The following is a 21,146-nucleotide window of genomic DNA, read 5'->3' as shown; positions in this document are numbered from 1 at the left end:
AGAGTTGAGGTTTGCCAAAGCCTTTCTTCTTTTATTTTCCTAGGCTGGTTTCCCTTATGTCTTTCTAGCTGGAGATGGGCTCTAGAAAGAACAGGTCCCCTCCTAGACCCACTTGTCCTTCCAAAGGTGTAGAATCGGTTTTCTGGTCAGTCTCGATAGCCTCTCATAATTTCCCTAGGAGCGATTACCTTTTACGTTATGCTAACTTTATTCTCTATTGCTATTGTAACAAGTTACCACACACACAAGTGGCTTAAGACAACACAGATTTATTATCTTCTAGCTCTGGAGGTGAGGAGTCTGCCACAGGTCTCACTGGGCTAAAATTGGAAGTGTTGGAAAGACTGTATTCCATTCTAGGGAGAATCTGTCCCCTTTGCTTCTCCATCTTCTAGAGGCTGCCCACATTCCATGGGTCATGGCCCCATCCTCCAGTCAGATCCAGCAAAGGCATGATATTGGGCCCTCCCAGGGATTCATTCAGACATTGCTTCTGCCCTTACATCTTTTTCTGACTTTCTTTTTCTCCTTCATCTTCCACTTTTAAAGGCTCTCTGATTACATTAGAGTGAACCAGATAATCCAGGATGATCTCCCTATGTTAAAGTCAGTTGATCAGCAGCCTTACCTCCATCTGGAACCTTCATTCTTCTTTACAATGTAGCGTATTCACAGGATCTGGAGAATGGGACATGGACATCTTTGGGGTACCATTATTCTGCCTACTACAACCAGGCTTGTTATTGCTGTCTTCCATTCTTGTTGCTTGCTTGCTTGCTTGCTTGCTTGCTTGCTTGCTTGCTTGCTTGCTTGCTTGCTTGCTTTCTTTCTTTCTTCTTTCTTTCTTTCTTTCTTTCTTTCTTTCTTTCTTTCTTTCTTTCTTTCTTTTCTTTTCTTTTCTTTTCTTTTCTTTTCTTTCTTTTCTTTCTTTTCTTTCTTTTCTTTCTTTTCTTTCTTTTCTTGTCTCTTTAGAGCTGCACCGTGTAGAGGTTCCCAGGCTAGGGGGTCCAATCAGAGCTGTAGCTGCCTATGCCACAGCCACAGCAACGTGGGATCCGAGCCATATCTGTAACCTACACCACAGCTCACGGCAACGCCGGATCCTTAAACCACTAAGGCCAGAGATCAAACCCGCAACCTCATGGTTCCTAGTTGGATTCATTTCTGCTGTGCCATGACGGGAACTCCAATTCTTATTGCTTTCTGATGAATAAGGATTTCTGAAGCAAGTAGTGGTTCCTTGCCTAGAAATCAATTGAGTGAGAAACATACATTTTGAAGAGGGGGAAGAGGTTGTATATTTTGGACATTTAAACAGGAGAATTGAAATTACAAATATACAGAAGTCAAGGGTTAAGTAACTTGAAAGTTTGTTGGTACTTGGTTGGCTTCATCTGCCACCTCTGTGGCTGATAGTGCATGGCTGTAAGGTCGACATCCAGGAGGATGCTATGTCCCTGTCTACACAGCAGATCTTGGGTATCAGAACTGCAACAAGAAGAGGAATGGATAGGCTAGTTCCAGATGGCAATCAAAAGGGGTAAGGGGACAAGGAGTGTCTTGAAGCCTTGTCCAGGACTCAAAGTAATTCCTGCTAAGTGTCTGAGTGTTACTGGTCATAAGATCCCTACTTGATTCCTCACAGTCCATCGAAATCCAAGCTATGTTTAAAGAGACAACGCATGCCTCTATTCTCTGTAAAATATGCCATTAGCATTGCAGAGAAAAATGATTTTGTCCCTTTTCTTGGGCTGTTACTATTTCTAAAATTTTTCTCAGTTTCTCATTTCCTTACCCCATTGGCATAAATAAGGATACTTTGCTACTAGAATTGTCTAATTAAATATCCAATCTTACTATTCTTATTCTCTTAAAAATCTGACTTCCCAGTTAGTTTATGATCACACCTGCAACTTACTACCTTGACGTACACTTTTTCCACCGACCAGCCTATGTTTTCATCTCAGTGTCTTAATCCAGGTGTCCCTAAAATAGGTCTGTCTTCACAAAGAAACTCATTTCTGTTGTCAACTCTAGCCCTGGCAACCACTTATCTATCTTCATTACTATAATTTTGTCACTTCACAAATGTCATATAAAAGGAGTCTTATATTACATAACTCTTTGAGATATACTTTTTTCACCCAGCATAATAGTTTTCAGATTCATCTAGGTTGCATGCATCCATATCATGAACGTTGGAAAAAGCAGAATACTGGGTAATGTCAGCCCTAATTCCACATGATAACAGTCAGCTAAAGCTGAGTAGGGAGTGGACTTCTTGGAGAAGGGTTGCAATCTGACCTCACCCTGGTCCCACTTCCCCATGGTCCTACACCTGGTCCTTCTGAACTTTATATTTTGCCCTAAACCCCTGTGGACATCTGAGTCTGTAACCCTTGACAGTAGCTACTATTTCTGAAACTGATACAAAGTGAGCAGTGTTTCATAGGTTAATATATGTGATTGTATCCCCCTTCCCAGAAACGCTGGAGAAACCAAGTGTCAAGTAGTAGGTTTTGACAGAGTTTTTTTTTTTTTTTTTTAATTACACATGTCCTGGTATGTTTGCATGGTGTCTACAGATGTATTAGACTACAGAGGGTTTTTTTTGTTTGTTTTATTTTGTTTGGTTTTTTTTTAACACTTTTAACTACAAAGGAATTTGTCCAGGTATAAGAGAGAGGTCTCAGAGGTCAGAGAGAGTGAGAGTGTTAGGAGGAATGGCTGCTGCTTTTTTATTCCTAAGGCTGTTAATAGAGAAAGTGAGGAAACCATAGTGAGGACTGCTACACAGGACCTCAGCATCACCCTTCAGTTTTGGCCACATCATAGTTGTGTGTGTGTGTGTGTGTGTGTATTGTTTGACAGGTTTCTTTCCTCTTTTGCTTCTTTATTGTGTGTGTGTGTGTGTGTGTGTGTGTATTGTTTGACAGGTTTCTTTCCTCTTTTGCTTCTTTATTGTGTGTGTGTGTGTGTGTGTGTGTGTGTGTGTGTGTGTGTGTGTGTGTGTGTATTGTTTGACAGGTTTCTTTCCTCTTTTGCTTCTTTATTCTCCATCCTGGCCTTCTTCACTTTCAAATTAAGTTCTTTGTCTTTCAGAGCAGCTGTAAACTGATAGAAATGGCTGCTTGGGAGCCCTCAATTCCATGGCTTTTGAAAGCATTCCTAGGAAAATCATATCTCTTGTTTCTTGTGGTATGTTGCCTGCTATAAAAATTTTATATAAAATTTATTGTATATGCAAGAGTTTATAAAATTATGCGTATATCTGTACACTTTAAAGAATAAGATACTCTTGTTTACTTTCCACCCAACTTAAAAAATAAAAATCCCCATTATTTTAGAAGTCTTGTCTCTGCCTTTTTGGTACTGAATCATTCTTCCCTCATTTCCAAATAATAGTAACACTGAATGCTGTGCCGTTTACTCACTACTGATTGTGGTTTTATCACCTTTGTATCGATCCTTGAGCAGTGTGATTCAATTTTGTCTGTTTTTTAGATTTTTTTTTCAAGGTATTAACCTTTTTATTTTATTTATTTATTTATTTTTGTCTTTTTTTGCCATTTCTTGGGCTGCTCCTGCGGCATATGGAGGTTTCCAGGCTAGGGGTCTAATCAGAGCTGTAGCTGCCAGCCTACACCACAGCCACACGGGATCTGAGCCATGTCTGCGATCCACACCACAGCTCAGGGCAACGCCAGATCCTTAACCCACTGAGCAAGGCCAGGGATCGAACCCGCTTCCTCATGGTTCTTAGTTGGATTTATTAATCGCTGCACCACAACGGGAACTCCTGTTTTTTAGATTTTAAAAAGAATCGTTTAATACTTTTAGGTCTTACTCTGTGACTTACAAATTAATTCACTCAATATTGTTTTGACTTTCATCTGTGTGGTCTAAACGTCACCTTCAGACATCTTCCTTCTGTATGATATTTACCTTTATGTGTCAGTAATTTCATTTATCTGTTCCACTCTAGATAGACATTTGAATCGGTTCAAAGTTTGGTTGGGCTTTTGTTTTTGTTTTGTTTTATGGCTTTATGAAAAGTGCTCCTGTAAGCATTGTCACACATTTCATCTGGGGCAAGAGTTTAGAGCAGTGGCTCTCGGTATGCAGTGCTGGACAGCAGCATTAGCATCACCTAGGAACTTTGCACAAGTGAACTTCTCAGGCCCCACCCCACACCTGCTGACCCAGGAACTCTGGGGGTGGGGCCAAGAGGTCTTGTCTACACCAGTCCTGTGGTGGTTCTCATGCATGCTGATGTTTGAGCCCACTGCTATCTAGGCATGAAAATGCAGATTATCTGTTATAACATTCTGCTTAGTTAATGCCAACCATTTCCCATCCATCAGCATCAAATTAAAGTTATTGTTCTCTGTCTTAGAAAACACTTAGCATGATCTAACTTCTAAATCTTGTCAATCTGATGAGTTAAGTCATACTTTGGTATGGTTTAACTTTGCATTTTTTTCATTACTAATAATATTTATAGTTCGGGGGACTTTTTCTCTCCTTTTACCTGATTTTATTTCCTCCTTTTACCTTTTTATTGATTTGTAAAAGTGTTTTAGGTCATCTAGATAGGAATTCTTTGTAACAGAAATATCTTCTCCAAGTTTGTGGCTTATTTTTTTCCACTGTATATTTTGACCAAAAGAATTCTTATATTTAACATCAAATTTAGTAATTATTGTCACTATAGTTTCTGCATTTTGTGTCATTATTAAGGAATTGTTCCCTATCCTAAAGTCATAAATATGCACTTTAAATTTTTTTATGGTTTGCTTTTTATATTAAATTTTTAAATCTACTTATGAGTTGATTTCATTTTTGTGCTCTGGATATGGATTGAAGCAATACCATTTCTTGAATATCTACTTTCCCCCAGTTATCTACAATTGCCACCAGATCATAAAACAGGTTTTACTATATAGGTGAGCTTGTCCATTCATTGGTCTCTTGTCTATACCTGTATCAATGTAACACAAACATTATTTGAACTTCGCATTGTTTTTCTCACTTTGTTTTTCTTCTTCAGGAATGCCTATGCTATTCTTGATGGTTTGTTCTTCCATGTAATAGTTAGAATTGATATGTTACATTTCATAAAACAGAACAAGACAAAACCAATATGGAAATAAGTCAGAATCAAAATTATTGAGTTAACTGTCTAAGTCAAGACATTGGAAAAGAATAGCAGAATGAAATCAAATTAACTAGAAGTAAAAATAAGAGAAAAATCAACGAAGTAGAAAATATGTATACAATAAAAATGAACAGAAGTTAAAAACTCTTTGAAAAACTAACAAAACTGGTTATTCTTTCCTGAAAGTTTTCAATATGCAAAGAATAAAGACAAATAAATAACAGCAGGCATTAAAAGGTGGGATAATTCACATAAGGCAGAGATTAAACATAAGAGGATATTAGATTGTGCCTAAAATGTTGAAACATATGAAATAAAGTTTGTAGAGAAGTGTATCCAAATGACTGAAAAGAATGAGAATTTGAATGGTCCTATACCCACTGAATAATTGGATCAGTGGTTTAATATCTTACCAGAAAGCCCAAGCTATCTATCTATCTATCTGTCTATCTATCTATCTATCTATCTATCTATCTATCTATCTATTTTTTTTTAAGCGCCACACCCACAGCATATGGAAATTCCTGGGCCAGGGATTGAATCCAAGCCACATCTGTGACCTCTGCCACAGCTGGGGCAATGCTGAATCCTTTAACTCACTCTGCTGGGCTGGGATTCAAACCTGTGCCTCCACGGTAACTGGAGCCACTGTAGTTGGATTCTTAAGCCACATAGCCACAGCGGGAGTTCCTAGAAACAAATTGTTACCAATATTCAAAGAGCAGATAAATCTGGTATTATATAATTCTTTCCAGCTGTCTTCTGGCTGTTATCTTTTCTATTGAAAAGTCAGTTGTCAGTTTGATTGTTGTTCATTGTGGTGGAGGGGGAGGAAATACGATTTTTTTTTTTAACCTCGCTATCTGCCCTCTGAGTTTCTTTTGGTTATCAATTATGCACAGTTTTACTATGAGGTGCCTGCATGTTGTTCTCTTTCTCTTCTATCTGAGGTTCTTAAAATCTGTACTTTCACAGCTTTTCTATTAGATTTTTTAGAAATTCCCATCCAATATAATTTATAGCTTTTCCTCATTTCTCTATTAACTCTTTTTCTGGACTCTTTAAGTTTTTACATATAAATTAAGCCTTTCTAAATGTGTCATATATCTTTTTTGTGTACTTATTATTACTTTTATATCTGCTCTAAGTATAGATATTTCTACTAGTAACTCCAATCACAAATGCTGTCTGTTCTGCTGTTATTAAAGGCATTTAATGAGCTCTTCATTTCACTTTTTTTAAAATTAGGTTTCCATTGGATTCTGTTTTATAGTCCCATTCTCTGCTTATAGTCTTCATTTTTGTGTATGTATGATTATAGCTATTTTAAAATTTATATCTACTAACTGTAACACCTAAATCAGCTTTTTGTTCTTATTGTCTGTTTTTCTCTTGATTTTTGTTCTTTTTTAATCCTGACCATACCTGGTATTTTTTTTCTAATCAAATACTGGGTAAAATTTATTAGAACGTTTTGGAGGATATGGAATAAATTATTTCCCAAAGGAGAGGATATAGAGGAGGCAGTTAGGGTCTAGCAAGTCAGAATGATCCAATCAGGGATTGAAATGATCCACAGTAGGATTTTAAGCATTTTAGGGTTGGTCTATTTCCAGTTTACTCCTATGCTTACATAGTACATAGTCCTTCAGGAGTTTTAATAAAATCCTGTAGTGTTTACTAGAGCCCTTCTTTTTAAAATAATCCTTAACCTCTGGTTTTTATTTCCCAACTCAGTGAGATTGCCAAGAGCTTTTAGTTCCAGCTTTCTGCTTGGCCTCAACTTTTCATCCTAAGCATGCATGCTTTAGGAAACAGCAAATTTATCGCGGAGAAATGCATGTGGGGTGTCAGGCTTGAATCTCTCCTATTCCTTTTGTCCCTCAAGTCCTGGCTGCCATAGTTCCCCTTCACTCCAATTTTTACGTCCCTAGATTATTAGGATTGAAGCAATCTCTTAACTGCTACTGTGTGCTCAGTCACTATGTCCCACATAGGGCATTGGCAAAAAAATAAAATTAACAGAAACTCTGAAGTAGACAAGGCAATTGCAAACGAAGGTGTATCTCACTGCATTTGTCTTTTATCCTCGATTTTGTCCTCTCAGATGTTGGATGCCTTGATTCCCCCTCAAATGTCTTCAAACAGTTTGTGTAGATTATTCAGTTTTCACAGTTGTTTGGAGGGGGTTGGTTGTTTGTGGGCTGTTTTGTTTTATGTAGAAACATTGAGGTAAATGTTTTAATAACTTCATGCTGAAAATGTGTATCTACTTAATAGGTTTAGCAACAAGGGTATCTTAGGATTTTTTAAATCAACTCACACCTTTCCCAACATATGGACTTTAGCTGTCCCCTGTTTTACTTCTAAATGGTCTCATTCTACGCAAATTAGACCTTTTTTTTTTCCTCCATAGGTCTGTTTATTTAGATTGGTGTACGTATTTACCATCACTTCTGAGCACATACATTCATACATTCAGCTATTCCATCAGGGACAATTTTCCTTCTCTTTGAAATAAATCTATTATATGTGCTTTCATGAGGGTCTTTGGGTGATAAGCACTCCTGGTTCATGCTTTTCTGAGAAAAGTCTCTGCTGTACTCTTAAGACAATTTGCTCAGTACAAGTTTCTAAATGGAAAGACTGAGAGCAAATATGTGTTTAATTATTCTGCTCTCTTCTTGCTTCCCTTGTTGCACTGAGATATAAAGTCATTCGTATTGCTTTTTTCTTTGTAGTTGAATTATCTTTCTCTCAAGCAGCTTGTGAATATTTCTGTTTTTTTTCCCCCCAAGTATTCTTCAGTTCTACCATGGCATGTTTAGGCCTAAATTCTTCTTTATTTATCACAATAAGGGCTTTATGGATCTTCCTATATGGGTATCTGTCAACATTCCTGGAAATTCCCTGGGCATTTCATCTTCATATATTTCTTCCTCCCTACTGTCATTAACACTTTGCCCCTACCTTCAACACCCATTGGTCATGTGTTAGACCTTCTTGTTTCTATCTTCCATGTCTCTTAACCTCTCTTCTATATTTGTATCTTTATTTGTCTCCTCTACACTCCGAATAATTTCTTTGGAATTATTTCTCAGTTCACTGATTTTCGCTTCAGCAGGTTTTAGTCTGTTAATTGATGCAGCTGTTGTATTTAGAGTGTAATTCTCAGGATTGTGGTGAGGTGATCACACTTCAGAGGTGAGGAAATGTTCAAGCAGTAGCTTTCTACATGAAAGGAGAGTATGTTCAAAAGCAAAATCCTGGACACCATTTCATGTCTTGGGGTCTGAAACTAGAATAGCATGATTGAGCATCTAGGATATGTGGTTGGTGTTGGCTTATGAAGTACAGTCAAGTATGAATCAGTTCCAGGAAGGTATTAGATGTTAAACTCTGAGGTCTGAATGTCATAAGGCAGGCCAGAAAGCAATAGAAAATATTTTTCAGATGAATGGGCATGGTAAGACCTGGAGGTAAGTTTTGTTGTTGTGCTTTTATATTGTTTTACTTTTTCATGGTGGTACATAAGGCACTTTTTTCTCTTTTAATGAAAATGAAGGCAGGTATACTTTCTTGAGAAGTGGCTACTTATTGATTAGTTGTCATAGAAGTGAACGTGTACATTGTCAAATTAAAAAACTGTTATGTTGTTTCCTCTTAACAAATGCAGTTGAGTTATTCAGAAACGTTGCTTCATTTAATTGAGCTATTTCCTCATCTTAAATTCAATCTCAAAGGACAGAATGACAGAATTTCAAGATAATTTTAAATGGGGAGATGCTTAAGTATTTGGAAAAATAGCCATGCTATTTTATTTGATATCCTAAGTTAACTACTGAGAAGTGAGGTATCCTCTTGAATGTATAGAGGATATTTAATAATTGGTCAGTTGATACATTTTGTAGACCACCTTGTAATGAAACCTGAAAAAAACAGCCTGATTTGTTCTTTAAGACTCTTTGTGACATAAGATAACATCCTTCTTAGCCCTACCTAAAGAACAGTACTTAGGGGGATTTGTTTAAGAGATTTATTCATCTTTGGCAATGCTGGCCAAGTTCTTCAATTAAAACTGCCTTGAAACCACTGACTCCCTAAGATATTTCTATTTTTAGGATTTCTCAGGAAAACACAAAAGTGTCTTTATGAATCACTTTTCCTCATCTGAGATTTAGCATGCTTATATTCTTTGTATCCATTTTATAAAAATGATGTCACACATTTTGAGGTATAAAGTGAAGAAATATTTTTAACTGAAGATTTGAGGTCATTTACTAAAGTTCCAATTTTGGGAAAGGTACAGATTGGGTCACCTTTGCATCTATATCTGCATCATGGAACTTAGGGAAACCTGTCTGGTAGGGGGAGAAGCTTCTTGGTGTCAGAGCAGTCAAGCTCTACTGATTCTGACATTTTGTAGGTGGTTCTGCTTTAATTCTGAATAGTTCCTTTGAATGTGAATATATTACATCCGCTTATTGGTGGACTTTGGCGCTGTTGCCAGTTTTGTTGTTGTTATTTGAAATAAAGTTACTGTATGCTGAACATTTGTGGCAAGTCTTTGTGGTTCCTATGTTAAATATCTAGGACTAGAAAGGCTAAAATTACAGAAATGTATGCTCAACTTTTTGAGAAACTGCCATGTGGTTTTCCAAATCAGTTATTTTTTTGTTCCTTCCAGGACTGTATGAGACTTTCAGCTGATACACATCTGCCAACACTTTATCTTGTCATTTAAAAAAAAAAATAGCCTTTGTAATGTTCATAGTGCTATTTCATAGGGGTTATTTTCTTAATGGATAATCATGTCAGATATCTTTCCATGTGCTTTTAGATACTCATGTAGATTTGTGTGTGTGTGAAGGGTCTTGTCAAATAATTTGCCAACTTCTATTGAGTTGTCTTCTTACTATGTTGTAAGAATTCTCTATATACAGGTGTGTGTTCTCTTTCAATACATATATAGAAAATATTTTCTCCCATTTTATAACTTGGTTTTTTTTTTTTTTCGTTTTTTAAAGTGTCTTCCAAAGAATAATTTCAATGATGTTTTTCTTTTATTTACATTATTTGTTGTACTTTTTGTGTCCTAAGAAATCTTTGGCCCACCCTCCTTAATGGCAAGGGTTTTCCTCAGAAGTGTGTTCTAGAAGTTTTTGGAGTTTTAGCATTTGTATTTAGATAGTATGATCCATTTAGAGTTAATTTTTACATGTGGTAAGTGGTAAGGGTTAGTGATTGCTTTTTTCAATAGTATATCCAATTGTTCCAGGGCCGCTTGTTAAGAAGACTCCCATTTCTCCCATTGAATTACCTTGGCAACATTCTTAAAAATTAGCTAATTACATATCTGTGGAGACTATCTTCTTTCTATTACTGTAGCTTGACAATAAGTAGTAGAAGCTTTATTTGTTAAAATGGCTTTGAACTTTTTTTTTTTTTGTCTTTTCTATGGCCGCACCTGCAGCACATGGAGATTCCCAGACTAGGGGTCTAATTGGAGCTACAACTGCTGGCCTGTGCCAGAGCCACAGCAACGTGGGATTCAAGCCGTGGCTTTGACCTAGACCACAACTCACAGCAACGCCGGATCCTTAACCCACTGAGCAAGGCGAGCGATTGAACCCAAAACCTCATGGTTCCTAGTTGGGTTCGTTAAAAACTGAGCCATGATGGGAACTCCTGCTTTGACTCTTCTATGTCATTCCCATTTCTATATAATATTCAGAATCAGCTTGTTAATCTCTACTAAATTGGTATTACTTGCACCTGTAGATCAATTTGTGGAGAAGTTGCCATCTTAACAATATTGAGTCTTCCAATCCATGAGTGAGTGGCATTTCTGTCCACCTCTTTAGATATTCTTTAATGTTCTCAGTAATATTTTATGATTTCCTGTGAAGAGGTCTTCCTCATGATTTGTTAATTTTATTCCTGTGTATTTTATGGATTTTGGCTCTATTGTAAATAGAAAATTTTTAATTTTATTTTCCATATTTTGCTGCTAGTATATAAAAATGGAATTGATTTTTTTTAAAGTAACTAACTATAGCTATGACTTTGACTTTGACTATAGCTGTGAATGCTGGATTTGCTATTTTTAGGATTTCCTTTATAAATTTTCTATGTAAAAAAAAACCAGGTCATCTATAAAAAGAGACTGTTTCACTTTTCTCCTTTCTGATACTTATGCCTTTTATTTCATTTCCTTTACCTTATTGCAATGGCTAGAACATTCCATCCAATACTGAATAGGAGTAGCGAAAGCAGGCATCCTTGCCTTGTTCCTAATTTTAGAATGAAAACATGCACTTTTCCCCATCATAGAATCATTTTGTCTGTTCTAGAACTTCATCTAAATGGGATCATACAGTATGTGCTCTTTTTTGTATAAGGCTTCTTTGGGTCAATGTGTTTTTGAGAATTATTCATGTGATTTCATGACTGAGTAGTTTAATTCTTAGCATATATTAACTTTTTAATTCAACTTCTCAAAGTATAATTTACACACAATAGACCATAGCCAAATATAGTCAAATATGGTAACTATATATTATTAAGTGTTCTTTATTGGTTAGAAGAAATTCCTTCTATTCATTGTTTGTTATTAACGTTGAATTTTTTGTCAATTCTTTTTCCACATCTTTTTAAATAATGGAATGTTTTTTCTCCTTTAGTCTGTCAATATGATGAATTATACTTATTGTTTTTAATCAGAAACTAATATTCTTGGTACATAATCTACTTGGCCATACTATATTTTTAAAATCTATTTCTTGATTGGATTTGCTATTATTTTCTTAAGGATTTGTGCATCTTCGTTGCAGTTGCATATTTGCCGCTGTAATTTATTTCGTTGTTGGTTTCATCAGGTTTCAGTATCAGAGTAACACTGGCTTCCTAAAATTAGTTGTGAAGTGTTCTCTCTAATATAATGTTCTTTCTTCCTTGAATGTTTGATGAAATTCCACAGTGAAACCATTTGGACCTGAATTTTTCTTGGAGGGGACATTTGTTCAATTTTTTTTTTTAAGTTTTTCAATACATTTTTTCCCTTAGTTTAAATGGTCTCATTTTTTGCCACAAAGTTGTTCATTTTATTTTCATCTCTGCCTTTTATTCCATTAACATTTAATGTAATTATTCCATTAACATTTAACATAATTATTGATAGGTTGAATTTATGTTATTTTATTATTTTGTATTTGCCTATTATTTTTTTATTCCTATTTCCCTTTTCTTGCCTTTTAGAATTCCATTTTAATTCATCTATTTACCTTTTATCTGTTCTTCCCTGTATCATTCTTTACTGATTGCTCTGAGGGTTAATACAAATGTGTGCAAGTATTTGTGTTTGTGTGTGTATAATCTCCCTTTAACACTTGACAGTCTAGGGTTAATATTATATTGCTTCACCTAAAACAGAAATATTACAACTTATCCAAGTCCATTTTCTTCCCATCCCTACCCTCTTTTTTATTTTAGTTTTCATACATTACATCTAATGACGTTATAAATCCCCACCAGGATAATACTCAAGGCATAGCTTTAAACAGTCATATGGAGTCTAAAGAAAATAAAAGAAAAAAATTGTCTTTTACATTTACGTATCTATCATTTCTGATCTTCTTCATTTCTTCCTGAATTTTGAGTTCCATCTGATATCATTTCCCTTATTCTGAAGAATTCCTATAGCTTTTGTTGTTGTGAAGATATGCTGGTAAAAAATTTTCTCTTATCTAAATCTTTTTTCACCTTTATTCTTGAAGGGTATTTTCACTAGATACAGAATTATGGGTTGACCATTTTTTTTTTTTTTGGTTTTGTTGTCACTTAACACTTGACATTTGCTATGTACTGTCCCCTTGCCTCCATTCTTTCTGGTGAGAGATCCATGGCCATTCAAACAGATACATTCATGTACATAATGTGTCATTTTTCTTCAGTTGCTTCCAAAATTGCCTTATTATTTTGTTTTTCAGAACAGTGATTATGATATATATGCTTAATCCTTTTTTTTTTCTGTAAATTTATTGGGATTCTATAGGAAGTGTTCAGCCATTAATTATTTATGTATTTTTTAAACTTTCCTCTTTTTTTTTTCTGGGAGTCCAAATACTTATGTTAGAACTTTTGAAATTATTCCGTAGGTCACAGGCAGTCCATTCAGCTTTTTTTCCAAACTTTTTTCTCTCTTTCAGACTAGGTGATTTATTTTGATATATCTTTATGTTCCCCAACATTTTCATTTTAATTCTACTGCTTAGCATATCCACTGACTTTTTAAAATTTTTTCATGTTATATTTTTTAGTTAATTTTCCTTTTAATTCTTTTTCATATTTTCTGCTTATATTTACTATTTTGAATTGTATTTTAGATTTTGGAGCATTATGTGGTGAAAATACTAAATTATCCTACATTGATAAGGTTGATTTTATTTTTTTAAGAAAGCATCAAATTCTATTAGTATCTGACTGCACATTCAGTCGTACCTGCTCTGGATGGCAGCTTTGATCCCAATACAGACTGCTGTGAGCCTGCCCCATGTGTATTGTAGAGGCTTTAGCAGAGTTCACATTCAGAATTTGGGGTTTTCCCTTGCTTACTCTCCCCTTCCAGTGTACTTCTACATTCTCTTGTGGCTCTGATTGTTACTGACTTCTTTGCCTGTATCCTTCCTTCAGAAAGATGGCATATTTTCCTGTTGAGTTTTAACCAGTTGGTACCACCACTATGACTGCAGCTGCTCTTGAACCAAAGGTGCAAAAAACATTAACGTGACCCTGGTGACCCCAAGATCTGAATTCTTTTCCTAAGTTTTCAACTCCCATATAAATTTACTAACTTTATTTTAGACTCTTAGATAATTGATTCCCCCTCTGCCCTGGGAAGTGTTTCTATTTGTTTTTGCTAGAAGATGTTATTAGGAAATAAATCCTGTATTACAGAGGTAAGAATTATGTATTGGTTTTTTAAATGTTTCTAAAGGTACTAGTCTCTCTAAAAGAGTTTCAAGTCCTTTGAATGTGATATTTAACGGTAGCTCATTTTTTTTCTTTCTTTCCTTTTTTTTTCTTTCTTTTTTGGTAAAACACTTTCTGGGATTAGTTACCCAGACTTGGTAGAGGCAAATATGGAAGATGAGGTGTTTGTCTAACTAAGCCATTCCTCTAATGTTGGTTGATGTACAAGCAATTTTGTTGAAAACATTTTATAAATAGTTGATTATGAAGAAAATAAATTAAAAATATGTTGTTTCCTATTTTTTATTGATCGTTATATGTCAGCCTCTTTTTACTTGAAGTTACATTTAGCAACTTAAAAGAATAGTAAAATCCCACTTTTGCAATAGATAAACAGAAAGAAACAGTAGACCTTTAGAATACAGTTAAAACCTCTAATCCTAAAAAAAACTTTAAGAATAGGAAAAGGGTAAATAGGTAACAGTGAGGAAAATCACTAGTTTTACATAGTAGAGAAGTTGCTGTACTATTTTCTCTACTTTTCTCTATTTTAGTCATAATAAAACAAAAAGAAAAAGTTAAAAAGAAACTGTTAGAAGGAAAATTATAAGACAAGATATCATATAATAAATTAAGTTGATAAATTAATAGACTGGAGGACAACATAATTTGCATTGATTCAGAAAGTATTTTAAAAATTCTACACTGATTCATTAAAAATGTGTAGAGATTTAGCAGCAAAAGAAAATATAAGTAACATATAGAATCGGGGAGCAAAGGATGGACCCCCTACACACACGTGCGCATGCACACACACACACACACACACACACGCATACACACAAACACACAGTTATCTTTTGGAAGAAAACTCAAGGAAATGCTTTATCATCTCAGTATAGAATTTGAACATTCAAAGTAAAAATCCTAAAGCTGAAGATTAATACGATTGACTATATTAAAAAGCAAAAATACTGTTTCAGTCTAAGTTTTCATTGATAAGAGAGTATAATGGAAAAATTATAGAATATTCAATGGAATAGGTACCATATATCAGGTAAAATGAATATTCTTGAATTGTACCTACACCGTCTATAGATCTATAAAACACAGTGTTGAATAAAAAAAATTCCAGAATGATCTCAACATTTCGATACCATTTATGTTATTTCTAATATAAACCTTAGGTCTCCTCAGATGTCAGGGATTCACACTGATCATCATCTTATTGTGGTCATCTAGCCTCACAAATTGGAAGATTTTAAGATTTTTAAAGAGACTTCAGAAAACCAAGGTTTTTATACAAAATATTTGAAGTTTGGAACATTGGCAGCCAATTGAAAAAGTAATCATTCTCTGTAGTTTAGGTAAACCTCACTCTTGGTAAAATTTGGCCTATGACCATCTTCTCCATGACCTTTGAATTTTTCATACTATTTTTACATAAATTCTGGTACATTAAATCCAGGAGCAAACAACTGAATTTGATTGATAGGGTAACAAGGTTTCCAGACAGGGGACTCTATTCCAGAGTGCAGTTGGCCAACTCATTGCTCTCTTTGCCTCATTTTACTACTAGTTCTAAAACATTGTTAATTATCATTCGTGTGTGTGTGTGTGTGTGTGTATAGGTGTTTTAACCTACTTGGAGCTATAGAGAGAGAGTCCTGAGTTTAATCCCCTAAGTCAATGAGTAGGAATTGAAGGCTGCTCCCACACTGTTTTTTTAAGCAGTCATTTGGTCTTTGTCTTCCAATCAGGTGTTTTTAGTCACTGTCTGGAATTTTGAACTGTACATGATCCCACTGGCATTATTGCTGCTCTTTGTCTACAATTTCATCAGACCCACGAAAGGGAAGGTTGGCAGCATCCAGGAAAGCCAGGTGAGCAAAGATTCCAAATTTCTGACATTTAACTAGAGAGAAAAAAAAAAATGCATGAACCATAAACAGTCATCACCAAATCAGGACCCAAGTCCACTGCATTTAAAATGTGAAGTTCAGGAGTTCCCATTGTGGCTCAGTGGTTAACGAATCCGACTAGGAACCATGAGGTTGAGGATTCGATCCCTGGCCTAGCTCAGTGGGTCAAGGATCCAGCATTGCCATGAGCTGTGGTGTAGGTCGCAGACGTGGCTTGGATCCCACATCGCTCTGGCTCTGGTGTAGGCCGGTGGCTACAGCTCCAATTAGACCCCTAGCCTGGGAACCTCTAGAAAAGACAAAAAAAAAATTTTTTTGAAGTTCAACACTGTACATGTGCCTGTGTTACAGGGAAGATATTTATCGCATGTAATCTGGAATCTTCCTTCTAGGCCATCTTGTGTTCCTAAGTCTTGGGCTACATTCTTAGCATGAGGGGCCATCTGGTTCTTGGTCACCATGTCCATGTAGCAGCACACTTCAGTATGTCCATCTGGTTCTCCTTAAGGTTCCTGGGAATAAGATTCTCAGCCGCTAGAGAAAAGGCTTTGGTGGCTCCCCGAAACCCTGCAGGGTACACACAACATCTAGGAGGCTGTCTCCAGGCCTCTCCCCATAGTTATCCTGTGTGATTTTGTCCTGTAGTCTGAAGTCCCAGGGGATTCTCAGAGGCTTTCCAACTCCCAGGAAAATCAGAGATTAAATGAGCATGGGTCCTTCTTTCTTGAGTGCCCAAGTTTTTCTTGGAGTTCTCAAATGTTCAGTAATGTTAAAGGAAGCATGAGCAAAGCCTCTTCTCAAAGAAACTCCCCAGCATTTACTGTTCTTACTGTTTCTCTAATTCTCCTTCCCCCATCCCTCAGTAATTGTATTTATAGACTTGCTTTAGGTATAATCTTGGCATTCCAAATTCAAGAACCAGATTTTTAAAACAAAAAATCAAAAGTCCTGGACGTTCCCATTGTGGCTCAGTGGATTGGGAAACTGATGTATTCTCTGTAAGGATGCAGGTTTGATCTCTAACCTTGCTCAATGGGTTAAGGATCTGGTGTTGCTACACGCTACAGCACAGGTCTCAGATGTGGCTCAGATCCAGCATTGCTGTGGCTGTGGTGTAGGCTGGCAGCTATAGCTCCAATTCAACCCCTAGCCTGGGAACTTCTATATGCTGTGGGTGCAGCTATAAAAAGAAAAAGAAAAAAAAAAAGGTCTTGAGACTTGCTAACATCCTTTCTAGAAAGATCACCTCCATGTAGGATTTTCCAAGACTCAAAAGCTGAACATCTTCACCTATTTTTTCTTATAATGTTCTCATTATTAAAAAAAAAATTCTCTGGAATAATAGATATTTAAGGAATGTTTCTGTTTTCATTTGGGATGGGTGGAGGGAAGAAATGAGTGCTATGGGAGGGAGTAAAACCTCAGACAAATTGAAAATTTTATTCTTTTTGGTTTCTCATTGTGTAGTTCGATAAACATGTGCATATATCAGTAATGAGGGACTTGAAGATGCTGGAACCAACTAACAAATAAATAGCTTTAATGTACAGGTTCATTTAAGGACTAAGTTTTACAGAGGTACACATTAAGGAAATTTTTACAGAGAAATATCTCTTATAAATGTGCTGTCAAGTAACATTTTTGTAATTTAAATCCGATTTTATTTTTCCAGCTGCATATGTGATGTGTATGTTTATAGTGTGCATATATGTTGTACATGTGTATATGTATAGGTATATATATGCATATGTGTATATGTCATATGTATTTGTAGGCAGGTTTTTTTTGTGTGTGTGTATATACATACATAAATGTTTGTATGTATATATGGGTACATAGGTCTCCTTGTGCATACATGCATATAAATGTGTTAAACCTTTTTAATTTACTAAATATTTTCAAATTTATTACCTAATTTAATTTTGTTAACATAACAACAAAGGAATGAAGAACTAATATTTTCATTTCATTCTTGATGAAACTAAGGTTCAGAGTATCCAAGTGATTTGCCCAAAGTCACACAGCAAAACTGTCCTGGAATAAATATCTCCAGCAAAAGCCTTTGTCTTAAGATGAAGAATTCTAACTCCTAATTACAGTGTTTTTTCCCCTCTCAGAACATTTTTTCATTGTATCGATTTTTATCCATTTGCTTTCGTGAAGCATGCTTGTTGCCAACATTGAATAGGTTACTTCTCCAACAGCACAAGTGCCCCCACCAACTGCTAGTTTGCAGTGATGTCTTACCAGCCCTGGAGAAAGTGGTCAGTGGTTTATGGAGGATAGTAGAGTACACTCTGGATACTTTAGAGTTACTCCCTTATACAAGCATGGTATTGACCATTCTTTTTTCTGTTGGAACAATGACATAAAATTAGTTATCATGCCTAATGTCTGCAAGTTTAAGCAAAAAGGTAAGTATTTAAGCTGAAAATAGACCCTGGTTTTCTGATACCCAGTTTTCTTTCAGAGCTACCAAATCATTTGATAGTGTACCAACACGTGGTAGCTTTTAAATGTGGCTACGATACGATTAAAACTTACCTATTAAATAACCCTGATTTCTAAACTAATCTGAACAGTTCTATTTGCAGCACAGCTGGTGCTGCAGCCCCTGAACTATAAAGCCGGGCACCTTTTCATGCAGATCTGAGTCTTGAGTTTCCTTCCCTCACCAGCCCCCCACCAACCCGAAGCCCAAGGAAAACAACAATACCGTGTAGAAACCTGTAACTTATTCTTGAGATTGATTACATTCAGACTAATGCATTTTCTACTGTCTAATGTTTCGGTAATGGCCCCAAAGGAAAAGAGAGCAGTCATTATAACAATGAGCCCAGCACAAACGGAGTATGATGTTCTCAGCCTTAACATAGCAGCTGGTTCATTTGTCAGAAAAAGAACAAAACTGTTTACAGAAAGTACAACTCGGCAAAGCATTTTTAGAGCTGGATGGCTTCAAAGGGCACTCGCATAATAGCTTTATTTATAGTTAACAGTTTTATGTAGATTATGCATATTGTTTATAATCTTGCCAGAGTCCCTTCACCTTAAAGTGTCCTTTTTTTAAGAGGTTATAATGTATTTTTTAAATGCTGGTGGTCCAGTTAGGTAGGAAAAGTTTAAGCATGGGTGTGCATTTCATTGGTATGTGGTAATTTTGGTTGATGTTTTATTCACAGATTTGGTTTTCCTTGCAGGAGAGCACAGACGTAGATGAGGAGGAAGATGACGATGACAAGGTGGGTCTACTCGAGAAAGGACACATCAGGATGAATGTTTTGAGCACATGGAGTTCTTATGGGCTGAGTCCAACTCCATTTTTTTTTTTAACTCTATCGAGTGACCAGTATAGTGATATTTTTGTAATTTATAAAAGATATCCATTTTTTAAGATTTTTTAAAATGAGCATGTAAAGGGGTGAGATAGAAGGAATTACCGAAATGTTATAAAAGCGTCTGCCTAGGAGGCTTGTCATTTGAGGCAAAGATTAGCCTCCCCCTCTGTGGATGAAAGGTAGGTGAAAGGTAGCCCAGGAAGTCAAAAGTAAATCAAGTGCAATTGCCGCTCCTTTCGGCTCCTGTCTGCACTCTGCGGGGTGGTCACCCGCTTCAGAACCTGTCACTTGCCCAGCTGTTGCTGGCAACGTTTTCAACTCTATGTCTGTGTACATCTGTCCTTTTTCTTCTCCTGGGAGAGTCTCTCAAATCTGTTGCTTTTGTTGTCATTACGCTTTCAGACAAACCTTCTGGAGGAAAATGAAAAAAGTGAAACGGCAAATAAGACCCTACTAGCTTCACAGCTTCCCCATCCTCTAGAACTGTGGGTCTATGGGGCTCGTGGTGAGAGTGTGTAGAAGGCTGGCGGGAGAGGAAAAGGGCAAAGAGGAGAAACTTAAGAGTTAAGTATCCAATCTCAGCTGTCCAGGAAATAGAAATAAATTCAAAAACACTAGCTCCATGACACAGACAGCCTTAAAATTAATTGAGAGAGCCAGATGGCTTTGCCCATTTGAAGCAAGTTGGGCAGCTTACAAACTAAATCATGTTTGTTGTGCTGAAATGATTATTAATAGCAAAATAATAAAGTCTAATATTTTCAAAAAGAATCGACCCTTTTTAGAACGAAGGCCACATGACGCAACTTTCTTCTTGATGAATTGATGCGAGTGGCTTCTGAGCAATGTAACTCCTTGAACGTTAAAAGTAGTCAGAGCTAAGCCAACATGCATGATGGTATGTTTTACCAGATCAAAACAGGGATTGATGAAATTATTTTAAACCTACACTAGGCAAAATTATCCATTTTCTTAACCCAGGTTTGGAATTGAGGAAGATTTCTTTCTGTTTGTCCAAGTCTAGGCTTGGGTGGGGGGGGGGGGGGGCGTTGGGTTTTGGTTTTTGCTTTCAGTTTTTGTTTTTGCTGTGCCTGTGGCATGTAGGAATTCCTAGACCAGGGATGGAACCTGTGCCACAGCAGTGACCAGATCCACAGTGGTAACAGTGTTGGATCCTTAACCCACTAGGACGCCAGGGAATTCCAAGGTCCAAGTCTGTTTAAATGAGTCACCTGTGAAAGAGGATGCCTTCCACCCTTTAGAGATAATTGTGACTCTGGATTTTTGTCCTATGTGACAAAGGAGAAATCCAGCAAGAAGGCAAAGAGTGCAAAAAAGGTGTTTAGTAAACTGGCAGGCAACAAATCCAGCCATGAACATTTAGACCAGGGGTTGTCATGGTCTAACCTTCATTGTGGTGCCTCAAGGGCTGCCTGGGGGCCTGGCAAGTATGGAAGTAGATCCGTTCGGGTGGTGCTTCAAGCCTTGCTGGTCCAGGATAACTAAGTAGGAGCCACATCATCAACACAGATGAGCCTGGGAGCTACTGTATGCATCCAAGCATGGCCCTCCGCATCGCAGGTGCATCAGCCTGCCCCACACTAAGGATGTTGGCGCTAAGGTTCTCCATGTGTCCTCCATGGCAGTTCCATTCTTGAGACACTTTGATCGTAGTATATTTATAGGGCCTTTAATAGCCACACCACGGCTATGGTTACTTTGCTTCCTCCATTTTATGCATATTCTCTTTGCCTTTTT

The 21,146-nt window shown here is 36.5% G+C and overlaps 1 protein-coding gene across 6 annotated transcripts in view; it reads left to right on the top strand.

The window, feature by feature from the left end:
* The window catches only part of MCTP2 (multiple C2 and transmembrane domain containing 2), a 233,829-nt gene that overhangs the window by 175,939 nt on the left and 36,744 nt on the right, over nucleotides 1-21,146 (top strand). For 4 of the 6 annotated variants that reach the window (XM_047794405.1, XM_047794404.1, XM_047794407.1 and 1 more), the window contains 2 exons: nucleotides 15,889-16,011; nucleotides 19,251-19,292. In XM_047794405.1, the coding sequence (XP_047650361.1) occupies nucleotides 15,889-16,011; nucleotides 19,251-19,292 (165 nt within the window). The remainder of the gene's footprint in view (nucleotides 1-15,888; nucleotides 16,012-19,250; nucleotides 19,293-21,146) is intronic. The other 2 variants (XM_047794408.1, XM_047794409.1) reach the window with 1 other exon arrangement.

The sequence above is a fragment of the Phacochoerus africanus genome, chromosome 9 (genome assembly GCF_016906955.1).
Source record: "Phacochoerus africanus isolate WHEZ1 chromosome 9, ROS_Pafr_v1, whole genome shotgun sequence".
NCBI classification, from domain to species: domain Eukaryota; kingdom Metazoa; phylum Chordata; class Mammalia; order Artiodactyla; family Suidae; genus Phacochoerus; species Phacochoerus africanus.
This window is presented reverse-complemented; position numbering and strand designations above follow the sequence as displayed.